This window comes from Pristiophorus japonicus, chromosome 14, assembly GCF_044704955.1.
Source record: "Pristiophorus japonicus isolate sPriJap1 chromosome 14, sPriJap1.hap1, whole genome shotgun sequence".
NCBI classification, from domain to species: Eukaryota; Metazoa; Chordata; class Chondrichthyes; family Pristiophoridae; genus Pristiophorus; species Pristiophorus japonicus.
In genome coordinates, this window is record NC_091990.1 from 95,245,543 (window position 1) to 95,265,520 (window position 19,978).

The 19,978-nt window shown below is 43.9% G+C and overlaps 1 protein-coding gene across 1 annotated transcript in view; it reads right to left on the minus strand.

Moving 5' to 3' along the window:
* Positions 1 to 8,089: 8,089 nt before the first annotated feature.
* LOC139279989 (plakophilin-3-like) overlaps positions 8,090 to 19,978 on the minus strand; it is a 43,282-nt gene continuing 31,393 nt past the window's right edge. The window contains exons 8-13 of the mRNA XM_070899388.1: positions 19,711 to 19,878; positions 18,700 to 18,879; positions 16,014 to 16,167; positions 13,541 to 13,733; positions 12,869 to 12,953; positions 8,090 to 10,401 (exon numbers count right to left, since the gene is read on the minus strand). Of these exons, the coding sequence (XP_070755489.1) occupies positions 10,366 to 10,401; positions 12,869 to 12,953; positions 13,541 to 13,733; positions 16,014 to 16,167; positions 18,700 to 18,879; positions 19,711 to 19,878 (816 nt within the window). The 3' untranslated portion in view covers positions 8,090 to 10,365. The remainder of the gene's footprint in view (positions 10,402 to 12,868; positions 12,954 to 13,540; positions 13,734 to 16,013; positions 16,168 to 18,699; positions 18,880 to 19,710; positions 19,879 to 19,978) is intronic.

A 19,978-nucleotide genomic window follows, 5' to 3' on the forward strand; every position in this document is an offset into this window, starting at 1 on the left:
CCACAGATCCCTGAAGGTAGCAGGCCAGGTAGATAAAGTGGTTAAGAAGGCATATGCAATACATGCCTTTATTAGTCGAGGCATAGAATACAAGAGCAAGGAGGTTATGCTTGAACTGTATAAAACACTGATTAGGCCGCAGCTGGAGTACTGCGTGCAGTTCTGGTCACCACATTACAGAAAAGATGTGATTGCACTGGAAAGGGTGCAGAGGAGATTTACAAGAATGTTGCCTGGACTGGAGAATTTTGGCTATGAGGAAAGATTGGAGATGCTGTTTTCTTTGGAACAGAGGAGGCTGAGGGGAGACCTTATTGAGGGGTATAAAATTATGATGGGCCTAGATAGAGTGGATAGGAAGGTCCTGTTTCCCTTGGCTGAGGGGTCAACAACCAGGGGTCATAGATTTAAAATAATTGGGGGGTGGTTTAGGGGAGATTTGAGGAGAAATGTCTGCACCCCGAGGGTGGAGGGGTCTGGAACTCACTGCCTGAAAGGGTAGTAGAGGCAGAAACCCTCACCACATTTAAAAAATACTTGGATGTGCACTTAAAGTGGTGGAACCTACAAGGCTATGGACCAAGAGCTAGAAAGTGGGATGAGGCTGGATAGCTCTTGGTCGGCCGGCGCGGACACGATAGACTGAAATGGCCTCCTTCCGTGCTGTAAATTTCTATGATTCTATAATTCTAACTATTGCATGTTATGGCAGCCGGTTGCTTTCTCTTGCCGACCATTTCTCATTCAATAACTTTAATATTCGCTTGGTTCTCTGTCTCCGACATCTTCCACATGAATTGATTAACAAGTATGATACTACAATTAGTTGAATCACCACCACACATGAGAGCCTATGCGGATCCATGGATAGATCTGTATATTAGTTCCAATAGCCCTAGCCCACCTTGAGGGTTCTGGGATTTCATTTATTTTCTCCACTAATCTCTTGTTTGTTTGCTGTAGCTGTTTCCTGGATTTTTCAATCCATTCCTCTAGCTTTGCCAAATGCTCCGGCAATGGTGGGATATCATATCCAAACCTCTCCACATACCTCCTTAAATTCCTTTTTAAATCATCGTTTACTTGGATTCCCATCGCACTGTGTTGATAAATATTTATCAGTTCTCGCGCCCCTATCCACACCGGTCTAGTAGGGGTTAAACAGAATGTGCTGTGTGTAATTGGGCATTGCCAAGTGCCATGAGTGTAGGTTGTGTGACTAGTTGTTACACAGTATTCCCCTTTTCCCACATATGCGCTTTGCGTGGAATGCAGCTGAGCATTCAAAGATTCCATGGAGCAATTCACCGCGATTCCCAAATTATTGGACCCACATGTCGACTGAGAATGTTCCTCAATAGCATAAGGACACATCACGGTGTCCCTGTGTGTACTGCATCCTTCTAACCTTGCCCCACCATATAATCTCCTGCATTTACCGGGTAAGGAGAGATTACATGATACTTTACATAATTTTCACCTCGCAACACTCCTGTATTTTCTATCCGATACACCGGGAGTGGCATGGTCCCATGGGGAGTTACTGGCAAATATAACACCAATCCCAGATTACTTCTGCTACAATCAGCTTGGACAGGATATACCTGAATTAAACTCGGAGCTGATGTTATTACGGTATTCCATTAATGCTTCTAGGTGTTCGTTAGTTACCCACGGAGTAATTTTATCTTCTTGGATATGTTCGAGATTCTCTCGGGGCTGCTCTACCAACTCGGATCCATAGATTATGTAAACGTCATTTCTGTCGGCTTCATCCAAAGCAGCCCTTTCCTCTTTGATCAATTCATTCATTTCTTAGCGTGCCTTCACAGACCTTCCACAATTTCCTGCAAACGGACTGTCATAATTTTATCTTCCCCTAACTGGGCATCCTAGTTGTCATTAATGCCCTCGAGTATCACCTTGAGTTTAGTTTTTAAGTTCCCGATTCCTCCCTCCAGGGCAGCCAAATCCAGGCTATTCACCAATGATGTCCTAGTATTAAACGCTGTGGTCACATCATTGATTAACCCCCTTTTTCGTCTACTTTTAAAACTACCCGTGTCAACATTTTTTTTCCTATAAATACTATCCTGGTGTTCACTTCCGTGGCTAATGAACCCTCCTGGCTGACTGTCTACCAACATTTGTTTCAACAGCCTTGTGTAGAACGTCCTTGTCTTGAGGCTACACACTCCGGTAATCCTAATTCTGTAAAGTTGAACATCACGGTATCACCTCATGATGTTTGTCATGGTACAAAACCTTTCGTGTGGGGTTGAGGACTAATCCGTTCATAGGCCCTGGTGTGAGAGTAGGACATTTATCCTCTCTCCTAGACTTGGGCGAGACAGTGGGTTTGATCTTCTTAACCTTGATTAATTGAAACCCTTCCAACCTTAATTCCCCCGCAGTGCAATTTACCCCATTAGCTGTTCGGGTTCCATTTGTAATTGTGTACCAAGTATGGTTCCATTTCCCTGTGGCAACCCAAATATATGATGACCATCTACAATCAGCTGTCATCTTTAACCAGTATTTCCTAAGGCCTTCCATTGTGAATCTCTCATCCGCACCACCATTGGCTCTCGCTCCTGTGGTTTCATGCGTGGGGAGTATGCATGTAAAAATGGGGTTAAATACAACCGGCTGCACTGATATGCTTTCCCGATGTTATGCGCAGCACTCAGGTTGAGTTCCCTTAAGAGCTCCCACAACTCCTTCACAAACTTGTCTCTGTTTACCTCTTTCAGCTGTTTGTCAGTAAGAGTATGGACCAGTAAGTGGGTAGGCGTGTGCATGGGTCGCCCCGTTACCAACTTGTGTGGGGAAAACTCAGTCCCTTTGGACTTGTTACTCTGTATCTTCATGAGGATTAGAGGAAGCACTTCATCCCCCCTCTTGGGCTGCTCTTCTAATTCTTTCCGAAGAGTTAGCTTGAGAGTCCAGTTCATTCGCTCTACAATTCCAGACGACTGGGGATTATGGGCCACATGCCATTTCCCCTCAAACCCTAACAGCTTCAGAATAGCTTGCATCACCTGTCCTGTAAAATGGCTTCCCTGATCTGACTCTACCACTTTGGGGAGCCCCCACCTGGAGAACACTTCCCTAACTAGAATCGCAGCAGTCCCTAACGCGGATGCGGATTTGCAGGGGAATGCCTCCACCCACTTAATGAAATTATCCGCCAGGACCAGGCAGAACTTGTTACCTTCCCTGTCGGTGGGCAATGGTCCAATAAAATCTATCTGAATACATTGCCAAGGTCCTTCGGAACACGGGTGTGGCCTAAAGGCGTTTTCTTGCGATGGGGATCCGGATTATTAGCTACACATATCAGGCAGTTTTTATAATAATCTTCCACATCTTCCCTGAAATGGGGTCACCACACTATCTCCTTGATCCTGTCGTAAGGAAGTTCTGGTCCTGGATGACCAGCGCCAGGTCCCCCGTGCACCAGTTGCATAAACTCCTCCCGATACTATTCCGGTACTATCCACAAGTCTCCCTTGAACAGCACTTCTTCTTTGATCTATTATCATTAGCCTCGTATGGTCCCTCGATTGGTTTTCCTTCTCTCTCGGCTTGCATGACTGCCCTTAATACCACATCCTCTTTCTGAACTGTTTTCAAATCTGATGGGAGAGGGACCCTGTTGGTTTCAGGGGCCATTGAAGCTACCAACCCTGACTGGTATGGATCCCACAGAATCCTCATCTCTGCCTCTGTCCTAGCCAGCTCATCGGCTCTCTTATTCCCTTCCCACCTGGGTGCAGCTTTGCAATGGGCTTTGACCTTGTGAATGTAAAATTGTTCCTTTCCCAATCCTATGATTCCCACTTTAGTAGCTAACATGGGAGTAATCACCAACGGTTTGCCATCGGCCGATGTTAACCTTCACCTGGCCCAGATTGCCAGATATTCTGTACAGGAAATACAGGTATACATCGAGTCCGAGCAAATCGTGTAAGGAGGGGAAAACTTCATTGGATGTGTGACTACGTAAGTCACTGCTGCCAGCTCCGCTGCTGGGCACTGAGGGCGTCTGGCAATTTAATTGCCAGTTCTACCTTCGTTTGTGGGTCATATATCCCGCATCCCGTTTTTTGCTCCCCCTAAAGCTAGACCCGTCTAAATAAATGTCCCTTCCCTTGGGATGAATACCTGAATTGAGCCCACCCTCGGTCTCCTATACCTCTTCCACTGTACAAGTGTGTGGTTCTTCCGGGTAATGGCGATTTGTGACCAGTTTGGGTTCTGACATAGATCTTACCCATAGTTTCATCCCTCCCAGGAGCAGCGTCCAAGTTGCAATCCTAGTACTGGATACCATGCCTTCCTTGATTCTACCCTCTAGTAAAAATCGAGTGGGATAAGTGATAAGTGAGCAGCGATATGGACTGGGTTCCTGTAAACAACACAAAATGTTTTACTGCCCAGAAGGTAGCAAGTAGGTGCCATTCGCAAATCGAATACCCCTTTTCTACCTCTGACAGAACCGGCCGAAGTTTCCCATTCATCTCCTGCACAGTACCGCACTTAGACTAGCTTCAGTTACAACTGCCTCTAGTGAGAATTCTTTCACTAGCTGCAGGTCTCGTTTTAGCTGGACAAAGGCTTCTTCGCACCGTTCTTCCCATTCCCATCCCACCCCTTTCCTTAAGAACCTTAACAGGGGTGTGACCATAGCTGCATATCCTTCAATAAACTCTCCACAGTACCCGGTCAATCCCACGAACAATCGAATAGCTGTGATCAATCCGGGATGTGGCAACTCTTGTACAGCTTTGTGTTTTGCCTCATCTATTCCCCCGTTCTCCAGGTCTAAGCATTAGTCCCACGCACCCTATCTGTGTCTTCTTTGGGTTTACTTTAAACCTGCTTTCGCCAATATCTCCAAGATGCTCCAATCTAGGGGGTGTACTGAAAACAGACAAGCAATCTGCCATATACTGATGGAATATTGAGGGGCTGTTCTGGAACCCTTGTGGCAAACAGGTCCATGTGTCCCTTAAACGTAAAGGCCAACTTGTACTGGTCCTCCGGATGCACCAATACTGACCAGAACCCATTGGAAATATCCAGAACTGTAAATACTTTGGCCGATGAGGGAATAATACCAATAACGATAGTCATTGCCGCTACCGTAGGTTCACAGGCTGGAATGATCTTGTTTAAAACCCGATAGTTGATGGTCATTCGCCACAAGTTGTTGGGCTTCTTTACTGGCCATACCGGAGAATTAACATGGGTGGCCACTGTCCGCAACACCCCCTGCTCCACTAGCTCTAAATCCCTCTCTGCCTCCTTAGGAAAAAAAGAGTACTGTTTCTGTGGATAGGACCGGACCCTTACTTCAACTAACCTAACTCTCCCGCAATCATGTTTGTGTGTGGCAAAAGCTTCCTGGGCCCCAGTAATAACTTGCTGATACTGTGCTGAAGTTCGAGCCACCAAGGTCTCTAAATGGTAACTCCCAGCAGACGTGATCATCCATGCCTCTCCATGGAGCAGGGGTATGAATACTATCTTGTTGCCACCCTCTACCCCTCTCCACAGGCAATGGTTGGTCATATCTACGGCTATCCCGTAGGTCAATATCAAATCTGCCCCCAGATCGCCTGCACCGTCCGAGTTCCATTTCATTAATACACATTTCCATTTTGTCTGTAGGGGTCCTATTTCAATGTTTAGAAGTTTGGATACGCCTCAGCTACTGTGTTACCCGTAAATCCTCCCAAGATGTAAGGAGTCTCGCTGGACCATGGGGACGTCATGGGAGAGGGAAGAGTGTACTACTGTACTCAATGCCCCTGTATCTACCAGATAACTCCGCCCCCCACTTTCCCCTCCACCGTAATATCCACACATGGTCTCCCCCAATCATCATCGTACCTGAGCGAACACAGATAGCCGGGCTGGGTGCGGCCCCTTCATTTCTGATTTTCCTCCCCCAGGCCCTCTCCTTTCGCAGCATGGATTTTTCCGTTGGAGGACTCTATTTGTTGGATCCGCTGGGACAAGATCTCGGTCATCTTTTGATGGGTTCCTGCCTTCCCCCTTGAGCGCTCTCTCTCTTTAAGAGGTAACTTATATTCTCTTTTAAAATGTCAGAGCTTCCCGCAGTTGTAACAAGTTCGTAGGCTTTATTCCTTGAAACCTTCTTGTTGCCACCTCTTTTGAACCTGTCCCTTAACCTCACAAACCTTCGCCTTTGAATTGGTCAGGTTTCCTACACTGGCTTGGTCTGCCTGTCAGGCTTCGAATTATAGCCTTAACATCCTTATCGTCCCAGTCTTGTTATTCACGGGATCAAAGTCCAAGAGGGCTGCTTGCAAATATGGCAATGAATTGGATATGAGGGTCCGTAGCCAATGGTTTAGTGGCTCTTCTTGCAAACCAGGTCGATCCAGAGCCTCTCCCATGGCCGCATTGTAAGTTGGTCAGAACCTATCCACGAAAGCAGTCGGGCTTTCGCTAGGGGCTTGCTGGGTTACTGCCAGATCTTTAAAAGGATCTTCCCTTCCTGTCATCCTTGGCCTGCATAACTCTGTGCTTCAGGTTATTCAGGTTCTCCTTCCCATCTTGCTTCCTGTCAGGAGACTGGCATATATAAGAGGGTGTGCAATAACAACCTCTTTTCCTCATCATTCAGGTTGCTCAACCCAGCCAGGCAATGGTCTATCTCCAGGCAATGGTCGACCGGATCTTTGTCCCCTTCCAGCTTTGACAAGCCAGATGCCATTTTCTTCAGATCCTTGGTATTGTAAGGATTAATGAATTTCCATTCCAATTGCCTGAGCCCATCCGCATCCCCAACCATTGGATGATACCGTCTGTGTCATTGGATTCATTGGAGGACGCCAATCCCCGCGATCCCCATATTCTGCCCCTCTGTCACACGAGGGGCCGTATAATATCTCACCTACTTCCTCTTCATCTCGCTGACTATGCACTACCTTCTGCTGTTTGGGCCCTGGTCCCATGGCACAAACTATGGCCCATTGGACCTTCAACTGTTCTTTCAGTTCCTTAATTACTGATCTACATTGAGTGTGATCACACTCTGTCACCCTGTCTTCCTTTAACTGTTGCCCACTCTATAGGCTGCCTTTAAATCCTTAGCTGCCTTTTCTGCAACGTCAGCGTGTCCCCTTTTGATCAGCTTGTTTCACAACCCACAAATTGCACTGATTTTGGTTATTAACGCACTGGCTTTCGAAGAACTGCGTTCTACTGCACCAGTAGTATAATTAAAATATATGCAGCATTTGGCAGACTATTACGTAACTTCCAATTGCTTTGTCATGCACTAATCATAGGAGATCGTGGAAAGTCCCAGAGATAAAATAGCACTATTAGAAGTCATTATCCCATTGTTAACATTGTTTGATATCATCTACGACAGCATTTCCAAAACCCACAACCTCTACCAGCTGGAAAAACAAGGGCAGCATTGAAGCACCATTGCCTCCAAGTTGTACACCATCCTGACTTGGACTTATAATCATTTGTTCCTTCATTGGCACTGGATCAAAATCCTGGAACTCCCTCCCTATTGTGGGACAGACTGCAGTGGTTCAAGGAGGCAGTTCACCACCACCTTCTCAAAAGGCAACTCGAGATCGGTAGGTAATAATTGCTGGCCTTGTTAGCAACTCCCATATCCCAAGAATGAATTAACAAAAAAATTGCTTTCAACTTCAACAGGTGATTGTGTAAAAGATTCAAAGACCTTGCAATGGTCGACGGTGCTGAACTGTGTTGAGAGCTCCATTCTCAGTGCTTCTGCATTTACCATCAGAGATTTTGAGGTTGCCTTTTGTCTCTGCTACTTGGGCATTGAGGATTGTCCGGGCGGAGCTCAGAAGGCAAAATGTCGCAGGAGGATCACACACCTTTTACAGAACCCGGCGGATTTTCCTTCAATTAATATAAATGGGAGGAAAATAGAGATGAGTTCTGGTACCAGCGTGCTGTTCACGTGTATAAATCTCCAAGAAAGGACAGCATCCCCAGGTAATTTCCTCCATTACATTGTTGCATATCATATGAAGCATGGTGAAAGAAGGGATTTTGGATTAGATTAAAAAAATTAAAGCTTTTTTTTTTATTTAGTTTTTTGAACAGATAACAAAAGCACAAAATACAGTTATATAAAAGCAAATAAAGCTGGCATTTTACAGTTAAAATCAGAATGGCCAGAGTTTCTTTATAAAAATTCATTTACATAGCATCCAGTTATCTACATTATTAAAATGTTGAACTCCAGTCCAGTCTTCTTCTGGTCATCAGATTGTCTCATTCAGTCTGTCACTTTCCAGTAATCTGATTAGTCCACAAGAATCACATGATCATTGCATCTTTGCTAGTAATTTGATTGGTCTGTAGGAATCACATGACTTGTCTGTCACATGATTACTACAGCCCAAGCCCTGCTTTTCCACTCCACATCTGCTTTCCCTGTTCCATGCAGTCCTCCCAACCCAGTCTCAGATACTCCTTGGCTGGACACCTCATTCCAGAGCTTCCCAGGCTCCAGCCTTCACCCATGCCCAGTTCCCTCCACACCTGGTCCTGGCTCTACCAGACCCTCATTCACTTGTTTTTTTGTCCTTGGCATCAGCTTCCCACTTTCCTAGCCTCAGTGTTAGGTCTCCCACTTCCCTGATTGGAGGTATGGAACACCTGCCACAGGCAAAACACAGTATGGGTTCCCATCTAGTTGGCCTGTTTGAAATTGTAAAACTGTTTTGAAACACTATTTAATTAAAATAGTTACGCTGAGATTGTGTATTTCAAATTTCTGCTGCAGTCCTCAAAAGGATAAAGAAAAATCTAGCAAGTTGTCCATGGACTTGTTTGGGGAGGCAGTAGGAAGACTATTATATAGATATGCATTGTATGTACAGTATGCACCCTATAATAAACTATTTAAAGCTGTCATTCTTTGAATATTTCATTGATATTGTTGATTTGAGAGGGTAACAAACCCAATTATATTTTAACTCCCATTTCCAAAAATATTACATTTTGTCTAAACAGTATCTATACAATTCTGATCTGACAACCACCACCAAATCTCCTGGCCTCCTATGGCTTACCTATTGTATTTCTTTGGTTCTCTGTCCTTGTATTTGGTTGCGCTATTCCAAGTTTCATGGTCCAGCAAATTAAACTCCCACTCACTGTAGAATGGATGCTTTTGGATTTCAAGAATTGGAAGGGCTTCCTGTGCTCATTTGTAACGACCGAGCTAAAGACGGGTGTGGGAATCGATGTTATTAAACTCCTGCCAACTTACTAACTAAGTGTAAATAAATTCATAGGGACTGCCTGAAGAATTTGTCATTACCTTTTATTACAACAGCATATGCACTGTGCCAATATTAGCTTTTTAGCCATTTTAACACTCCTTTGTCTCATTAACTCTACTTTGCTGACTCTGTTAGGGGCCATTCCATACTATTTAATTACACACAGGTTGCTGACCTATCTTTCATCTAATATGTGTGAGGAAGAGAACATAGTGACTAACTTGTCAAAGTGATTCAAAATTATGTTAGGAAACTAGATGAGTGAACAATTATCTAACCAACACCAATATATAGGGGTTGGGCACCTCGGGAATAAAGGAAGAGTTTATACACCTCAAATACAGAAAATGGCACTTGTTTTAATGAGATTGTAAAACAACTTGACTAATGTCCCCTCTCAGCTGTGTGGCCGCACAGTTCTCTGTCAGTCCCGCACAATCCGGGACCAGCTTTTTCGATGTTAAGTTTCGCACATGTGTAAAACTGAATAAGGGGCTGCGTGACTCCTTAAAGAGTCGCGCACCCCCAAAAAAAATTAGGGGCAACATTGAACTTGACCTATCAGTTAAAATGGTTTAGATCCTGATAATCCACTCGACATGCTGGAGTGGCTGCTACGAGTTGAGACAGGACTTGAGGTTTCAATTAAAATATTTAAATCATTTTTAGTGTAGTGCTACTTTGTAAATAACCAAAGGTTCAAATCTGGATTAGCCGACACATTTTGAAGGACGGCGTAGACAAAGTCTATTCAGATACTCCAAAAAGGCCAGGCTTCTTGTACGTTAATACAAATATTTTGATATACAAGTTTCACTCATGGTAACTGAATCGCAATGTTGCTTGTGGCGATGTTCAGTCCCAATGTGCTTTCAGTAGATTCAGACACTGGTAAGCAGGTTTCTGCTGACCAGAGAAAGTTGCAACTACTTATATAAGAAATCAGAATAGATCAAGTTTATTTTATCCTTTTTGGGGAGGAGCATTCAGTAGTATCCACTTTTGTCTGCGGTGTTGATTGAAGCATAAGGTGTCCGATTAGAATTCAGTTGGTCACAAAATCGTCTTTTATAAAACCCTTCTGCAGAAAGAAAGAAAATCACACTGAATTCAGCAGTTTCAAATCATCCGTGAAAAAGGCATTTTGATATATTTTTTTTAAATCAGCACAAAGAAAACATTTATACAGCACCTTTAAGGTTGAAAAACATTCTAAAGCACTTGAGGCATAATCAGACTAAATGGACACTAAGCCAAAAGGACACATTAGGAGGGGGTGACCAAAAGGGTGGATGCACAAAAGGTTAAAGTCAGAGGAATAGAGATTTCTGAGATGGGGTAGAGAGATAGAGGGGCAAGGCCATGAAGCAATTTAAACAGGAGGATGAGAATTTTAAACCCGAGGTGATGGGGGACAGAGCAGGTGGAGGTCAGCAGGGAAATGGGTGAGCGGAACTTGGTGCATTATAGAGGCAGCAGGCAGCAGAGTTTTGGATGAGGTGAAAATTAATGGAAAGTGGAGGATGAGAGGCCTCAGTATTGATCCTATCTCACGACCCATCCAACCTGGCACAGATGGTAACCTTAGGTACAAAAGTAGAGTCGCCATAGCCTTTCAGAGAGAATGCACAAAACAAAAAAGACAAGACAAACTATCCCCAGAACTGAAGGTTAGGCCAACATTTCACCAAGGCCAGAAGACCAGGATCAGCACCAGAGACTTTGGTTTATCCCTACATCTTTGACCAAAACAAACTGTTCACCACACTGTGCTCAACTTGTAGTTTACAACCGCATACTATTGTGTAGTGCCTCTCTATTGCAGGCGTCAAGAATGTTTAACTGATTCCCAAATTTAAGCTGTACAGCTTTGCAACTCTCTTGTTGAGTGTTATCTTTGGTATCTTGTGAATTTATACTCTAGTACCTTCAATACTTATTAATTTCTGAAAAGAATTATACCTGTCATTCTTCCCATTTCTTGCTGGAAATAATCAGTATTATAAACTAAAAAAAAAAGAGTTCAAGATTTCTTCTCTTTCCCTCCACCAATTTTCTCCCCTTCACCCCTCTCATGCTGGAGAATGCATTGTTGCTCTGATGCTTTGCTCATCTTTATATTTGAACCTAAATAGCGAGTGTCAGGTTATTTGACCATGGGGACCTTAGAAGCCAAGCCTTATCCGGCCATCACCCAAAATCTGAACACGAAAACTTCCAATGAGGACAATGACGTGATATGGATTGAAATTCTTAGCTAATTTTAATTTTTTTCTCCTTCATTCCTTGATGTTTACACAATCTGTAGCATCTCTACAGTTACTCTAATCGACACTGACAAACTCAGCAGACCATGGATTGGGGCCTTCCTAAACTGCATGGCTCAATACTGCACCATTTACTCACTGAGCCATAGCAAGGAGCAATTACTCCACACTTGGAGGGAGGAGTTCATTTATGGATTAGACTTGTACCTAGACTTGAAATAGTTACTCAGTGGAAGAATTTAAGGAGGAAAATAACATTCCTGATTCAATAGAAAGTACAGGGTGTAATCTCTGCATCAGGACAGTAGAGCAATTAAATAGTCTGAAGTGAATCTTTAAGATGCACCCCAGTGAGCTGCCCTCTCCTCAAAATGCACAGAACTACAAAATGACAGCCAGATATTTAAACAACTGATGTATTTTTTTTATTTTACTCGGTAAACCGTTGGTGGTAGACTCATGCTATTAACAAGTTTGTTGGATGCAATGACAAGTCAAGGCTCTTTGATTTTGTATTTCAGATCACAACAAAGCCTCCCTTTGTGTATTCAGAACATTCTCAACACTTCAACTATTTAGTGAAACTGAAACCCGCAATTCAGGAGCTGGAAAGCAACACAGCCAACAGGCCACGACTCACGCAATCAGCGTTGCTTTAAAAATAGAATCTCAACATCTATACAAAAACTGTATTTATACAGTGCCTTTAATGTAGTAAAACATCCCAAGATACTTCACAGGAGCATAATCAGACAAACATTGACACCGTGCCAAAGGAGGAGATATTAGGACAGGTGACTAAAAATTTGGACAAAGAAGTAGGAGCTTCTTAAAAAGAGGAAAGGCAGAGAGGTTGAGGGAGTAATTACAGAGCTTAGGGCTTAGATGGTTGAAGGCATGGCCGCCAATGGTGGAGTGAATGAAAGCGAAGATGTACGAGAGGCCAGAATTGGTGAAACAATGAATTCTCGGAGGGTTATAGGGCAGGAGGAAGTTCTAGATTTAGAGAAGGGTGAAGCCCTAAAACCATTGTAGCTGTATTGAGTTATTTTTTTAGCTGAATTGTACAGAACTAATGTACCTTTAAGAGTCAATGGGAAATGAAAATGTAACAGGTATCATTGTGCCAAGAATGTGACTGTTTTGCAGAATGCAAATATATGCCATTTACTTGCTGATTGTTGCTGTCACAACATAGTTTGACTGAAATGCTGAAGTGACCAAACTGGAAAAAAAAACAGGTCTGGGTGTGCACATTACTTTAATTGCATTGGTACTTACTGATTTATATTCACGATGCATGGACTTGTAATACCACATATTTCCCAAAAGGCTGGAGGCAGCTTTCACAGCTTTCTCAGACTCACTGAAAACAAAAAGTAAACAGGCATGAGCAGAGCCACCCAACATCCATGTTTATTGATTCCTGCAGTTACTTACAAAATAAATGATCTATTTATCATCATGGAGGTTTACATTGACCATGTGCCTAGATTAAATAAATATTGACGCTGGAAATGCTCTCAACTATTTTAAAGTAGACATCAGAACAAACAAGCCTTGAACTAGCACTTGTCCTCTCAGGTAAGCAATCCTGGCTATCCATCAAGTAAGCCAAGAAGCCAGTAGTTGTAATGATGCATTCAGATAATCTCCTTTTACATCAAATTATAAAAGCAGGAGCATTCAAGCTTTTTAATCTTAGTGGGTCACTCGAGCACAAATAACACACAAAATTCCAGAAACTCAGATGAGATAATTGGGTTCCCCTCAATCAAGATTCAGAAGCTTAATTCAATCTTATTAAGTTGCATATTTCTCAAGCTGCTGATTAGCAACAGATCTTGATGTTCTGATTTAAGATTTATTCGCCAACGAGAAAATGAAAATATTGTGCTCCAGTTGATATTTGTGTTGGTATTGTCGACATTCACCGTACTTTGACCCACTTACCTATCCCTCTTGCCTTTGATGTTCATGAGCTTCCTTAATCCATTATGGTTTACAATCTGTCTGGAAGCTTCATTGGTCTCTACCACTAGGTTGTTGAGTATCGAGCAAATGTTAGCGGCCACCTCATTCGATGGTGTAGAGTAGTTGCTGACCTCTGGCAACTTGTTCAAGAGGGGTCCAATGACTTTGATTGCTGTGGAGAGGAAAATACATTTGTTGAAAGTTTTTTTTAAAAAACAAATGTGTAATTGTATTGATGCATCACATTTGTATTGTGCAAGATAATACTTTGTGGAAACAGATGCTGTGTGCTTTGAGTTTAATTGCACTCTTTAGGGACAGACAGCTTTATGTAACTTGCATGTCTCATTCAAGGCTCTTTTTGTGGCAGGATGGTGGGGTGGAGGGTGGGAGGGTGGGAGGGAGGAATGCAGAAAAGGGTTAAAGCTAGGTCACTAGTTTTCTCATTGATCTTTGATGGTGGCTGATCACAATCATTTAGTTTGAAAATGCTTTTATGTCTACGCGATTATATACTGGTTCATATGATGGTAACAGCCTTCTAACTGCTTCCCATAGTTCATTGTTTGTACTATGTGGCATAGCCTCAGTAAACTGATTACCTGCACTTTCACACTTTTCTCCTTTTACCATCACCTCTTCTCCTGAAGGCAGATACTATTGCTGGAATATGGGCCCATAAGCAACAGGGGTGGTTTGGTATTTTGCCCAAGTAGCTGATTTTCAGATGCAACTCTGAAGAGTCAGTGTTGATGGGCTATTTATTCATGGGGTACATCACAGTCGAGTCCACACCTATCTTTACCGGATAGCTATAAAATTCCACTTACAATACCAAATCACTGGGAAGTACACTCGCCATTCTGATTGAAGGAGGGCAATACATTGGGGCTGGGAAAGGATTTTTAACCTGCAGCACTCTTAGAAATTTCCTTTGCGGAGAATCTTCCTCATGGTGATCCACCATATTGTGGCCCCAAGTTTCCACACGCTACAAAACGGCGCCCCTCCGAGCTGGGCGCCCGTTTTTCGCGCTGGAAAAAAACCGCGCGATTCTGGAGCGCCCTGCAGCTCCATGGCAGCTTGGCGCGGCGCCCAGGGGGGAGGAGCCTACCACTCGCGCCGATTTTGTAAGTGGGAGGGGGCGGGTACCATTTAAATTAGTTTTTTTCCTGCCGGCAACCCTGCGCGTGCGTGTTGGAGCATTCGCGCACGCGCAGTGTGAAGGAAACATTGGCACTCGGCCATTTTTGTAGTTCTTTGTAGCCGTTTAATTTTTGAACATTTTTTAATAAAAGCACATTGCCCTTCCATGATCAGCACTGAGACGTCTTGCCCCTCCTGCCGTCGGGAATGGCTGCTCAACTTGTGAGGCTTCCTGCAGCCTTCTCACTGTCTCGTTCCCCCCCCCGCTCGCCGTCGGGAACAGCTGCCTCTCCCCCCCCCCGTTGCGTTCGGTCGGGCCTGCACTCCCCCCCTCGCCCGTCGTCTGGAACGGCTTCCTCCCCCCCCCCCCCCCCCCCGCTGCGGTCGGTCGGCACTCCCTCCCTCCCTCCCGCCCCCCCCCGCTGTCTGGAACGGCTTCCTCCCCCCCGCCGCGTTCGGTCGGTCCCGCACTCCCTCCCTCCCTCCCTCCCTTCACCCCCCCCCCCCCCCGCGGGAACGAACGGCTGCCTCAACTAGTGAGGCTTCCTGCAGCATTCTCCCTGGCTGAAGCACTTTCACACAGGTAGGAAGATGGTTTATTTAATCTTTTCTTTGCTTATAAATTTTTATTCAGGTTGGATTTATTTGTATAATATTTGTATAAGTATAAATAAGGATTTATTGTAGAATTTAATGACTTCCCCCCCACCTCGTTCTGGACGCCTAATTTGTAACCTGCGCCTGATTTTTTAATGTGTAGAACAGGTTTTTTCAGTTCTACAAAAATCTTCACTTGCTCCATTCTAAGTTAGTTTGGAGTACGTTTTCACTGTGGAAACTTTCAAATCAGGCGTCAGTGGCCGGACACGCCCCCTTTTGAAGAAAAAAATTCAGTTCCAAAGTGAAACTGTTCTAACTGACTAGAACTGCAGAAAACAAAATGTGGAGAATTGCGATTTCTAAGATAGTCCGTTCTCCACCAGTTGCTCCTAAAAATCAGGCGCAAATCATGTGGAAACTTGGGGCCTGTGTTTCCAGTCAGGAAAAGGTTCTCATGGCTGCCTTATCCATCAGGTTCATCTTAGGCTGGCTTCCACTAACCTGCAGTAGGATGGACATTCCTTCTCCTGCCCCCTCCAATCTGGTCTCAGCAAATCCTAACCGCTCTGTTAACACTCAAGTGCCAACATTGGGAATGCAGGCCTACGCCTTGCCTAACGAGAATGGAGCTATTGGATAAATCATCAGATGGCCTTATGTGTGTGGATAAACAACAGTTTCTATCTGAGGTTAGGCGGTTACTCACAGACATCGTCCTTGTTCCTTGCATGGACTGTAAGATTTCGAAGTAGACCAGTCAACGACTTTAGTACATTATCATTACTGCTCTTCAGATAGTCCATGAGAGTGTACCATGTTCTGTCCTGATCCATTGCCAATCGACTCATCACAGAGGCCCACTGAGAATATAGAGGCACAGACATAAGCACAGGTCAAGACCAGAGACCTAGGGTCCATTTGAATCTAGCACAACTGAATCTCAAAATTCAGAGCAGAATTTTGTATCTGTTTTTTCTGATCTTTTGATACACTTAACAGTTATGGTAAAGGCATACTTAACAGCTTAATTAGGATGAGGAAGAGAAGAGAGTCTCAAAGGAAATTAACAGAATAGCAATTGACGAGCCTTCAGTGATGCATTTAGCCTGGACTGCATATGGGATGGGGGGTAAAACAGACCAGACAAGGAAACAAAATAGAGCTATGCATTTCCAGCAAGTACAGTACAGAAAAAAATTAGCATTTTTGACTACGTAAAACTCATATGTGGGTATATACACACATATATAAATTAGTATTGTACTGTTAGGCAAAAAGTCATTTTAGAGCACAAGGATAGGCAAAATATTCCTTCTCATCTAGCTTCTAACATTTTTTTAGGAAACTTGCATGTCACACATCAAATGGTGAGTTTTGTTTATTAATTTCTACAAAAATCTTGATAAATAAAGAGCCACGTGCACTAAACAACCCATTGTGCAATAGGTAGAAGTTTAATCTGTCTCTCCGTCTGGCAGTGTGCCTTTGTAAACACAAGGTCTTAAATTGACCACTGCGTAACATTAATATTTGATGGAAAGCTTAAGGCCCATTTTGATTTGGGGCCGAGTGCGGCTGGCAAGCAGAAGCTCACATCACGGTGCTGCATGAAGCCAGCAAAGATTTTAACTCATGGGCCTCGTTTAAAGATTCGCCGCATGTCACCCACCTGAACCTGGCAAGCGGGAACGGATTTCGGGTGGCCGCCTCCGGTGATCAGAGAGAACAATCTCCTGCATAAAGGGGAGGTTCAAGGTATCCCTGTGAGGGGGGGGGGGGGGGTAAGGATGAGCACTCCTGTTCCTTTTGACCCACAAGGAAAGCAAGAAAAAAAAAATCTGACTTTTATAGGCCACTACCCCTCTACTGGCTCTGCTCCTGCACGATGACAGTTTTCACTGATGGGGTCAGGCAGGCAAGAGTTATATTTGTTCGTTTAGAGTGGAATATTGACATTGTATCTACTGCATTCTAGCCAATGTGCAATTAACAGGTTAGTGATTGTATGACAGGTCGACCACAACATCACACCAACAGAAAAGTTGCGACACAGGTTAGCAAGAACATAAAAAACGCAAACCAAGCACTAGGGTTTATTTCAAGAGATATAGAATAGAAAAGTACGAAAGTTATGTTAAACCTGTATCGATCCTTGGTTAGACCACACTTGGAGTACTGGTCGCCATACTATAAAAAGGATATAGAGGCACTGGAGAGGGTTCAGAGAAGATTTACAGGGAGGTACCAGAAATGTGAGGGTAGAGATTTCAGGAAAGGATGCACAGGCTGGGTCTCTTTTCTGGTGAAAAATTGCTGAGGGGCGACCTAATAGAGGTCTTTAAAATTATGAAAGGTTTTGATAGAGTAGATACAGAGAGAATGTTTCCACTTGTGGGGAAGAGCATAACTAGATGCCATCAATACAAGATAGTCACCAAGAAATCCACTAGGGAATTCAAAGAAACTTCTTTACCCTAAGGGTGCGAGAATGTGGAACTCACTACCACAGGGAGTGGTTGAAGTGAATAGTAAAGACACATTTAAGGGGAGGTTAGAGAAGCATATGAGGGAGAAGGGAATAGCGAGTTATGCTGATAGATTTAGATGAGGAAAGACAGGAGGAGGCTCAAGTGGAGCATGGGCTGGTTGGACTGACTGGCCTGTTTCTGTGTCGTATATCCTAAGTAATCCTATGTAAAAGTGTCATGTACTTAGGGCCGGATTTTCAGCATTCAGGGTTTTTTGGCGAAAATGGTAGTGATACGTGAAACTTACCGTTTTCGCTGCGCTACCGTTTTTAGGCCGAACTTTCAGCCTTTACAGCTGCGCCAGGGAGTAAGAGAGGCGTTGCACAAGTACTCACAGCACAAAACAAGAGTTTTGGCAACTTTAGTCCGGGGTCGTTTGCGCTGCAAGAGTGGCTTTGAGAGGGGGGAAAAAAATCCCCAAAACATTTACAAAACCCTTAATTAAGTAATCGCTGCAAAAGTATTAAAAAATAAAAACTTTAACTTGCCTTTTTTGCAGGTTTTCTTACTTACCGCTGCTCGCAGGGCTGCACTGACAGGTTTCACCCGCCACTATTCTGGGCGCAGTGTACTCGATCGCAAACGCAATCAAAGTCATTGCACATTGGCGCACCTCTCCCTGGCGGTACTTGGAAGCGCCACTGCAAATGGGTACTTGAGGATCCCGCCCGGGCTTTGTGACCGGGTTTTCACTGCAGAGGGTCAAATCGCGGCTAAAATCCGGCTGCAAAGCTCTTGAAAATACGGCCCTTAAGATTTTGTAAGAACAATGTAAGCGAATTGGCACTAGTTTTATTTATTTATTTTTTTACATGTCTTAGTTGTTAAATGGAATAAGCTGAACAGCTCTGGGTGCTCCCTTACCCGGAAGTCTCCTGCTGTAATATTTTGTAGAGCCCCCAAGGCAGCTTCAGTGGTCTGCTGGTTAGCCTCGCTCTTGTCCAGGAGCCTGCTGTAAACCTTCACTATGGCTGGGTTCCACAGCCATTCCATTCCTTTAGGATCTCTTGACACTTCTGAAAATATTGTAGTATCTGTATTGATCTAAGAAAACAAGATTACATATTACATGTGTACGTGCATGCATGTTTTATTTTTAAGTTAATCTAATGCTTAACCAAGTGAGAGAAATGAAAGAAAGTTTCACCATCATCATAGGCAGTCCTTCGGAATTGAGGAAGACTTGCTTCCACTCTAAAAGTGAGTTCTCAGGTGACTGAACAATCCAATGTGGGAATTACAGTTACAGGTTGGACAGACAGTGGTTGAAGGAAAGGGTGGGTGAGGAGCCTGGTTTGCCGTACACGCCTTCCGCTGTCTGCACTGGATTTCTGCATGCTCTCTGCGACGAGACTCAAGGTGCTCAGCACCCTCCCAGACGCTCTTGGGCCAGGGACTCCCAGGTGCTGGTGGGGATATTGCACTTTATCAAGGAGGCTTTGAGGATGTCCTTGTAATGTTTCCTCTGCCCACCTGGGGCTCGCTTGCCGTGTAGGAGTTCAGTTTATATTGCAGTAAAACTCAGCAACAGTTATGCTTAAAAAACCCCAATTCTGATTACATGTTATAGAAATAAAAACCATGGGAGGCTTCAAATGGTCACAGCACCTTGCTCACATACACTCAATGGCTGAAGACGTCCTCTGCATGCTATGTATAACAAAATCATAAAAACGGCTCGATAAATGTGCTAACATTTTGTTATACTGGACAGCAACTGAAACTTCACCTGCCCCCTCTCCCACCATATCCTGCGAGAGGTAATTATATTCTGGTGGAAAGAGTATTTAATTTGATATTGAGTGAAAGGCTGTGTGTGCCAAATAGGATGGCTGCTGTTGACCTCCAAAATGTAGAGAAATACAACTCGCTCACCTCTTTAACCTTTCTGCCCTGAGGAGTGAAACATCCCACAACATCCTCTTTCTTCATACTCCTGTCATTCCTCCCAGGCCCCTCCAATCGGTTCTGGTAATACGATGGTATTTCTTCATACAGACGATAGGACAAGTTGCGCAGGATGCAGGCTGAATTCTCTACGCTCTATCGAGATGGAGGAGAAAAAAAATCTATTATTTTTTGAGTTTACTTCGTGATACGCCTTTAAGAAAACTGCTTAATGACAAATGTAATTTGCTGTGAA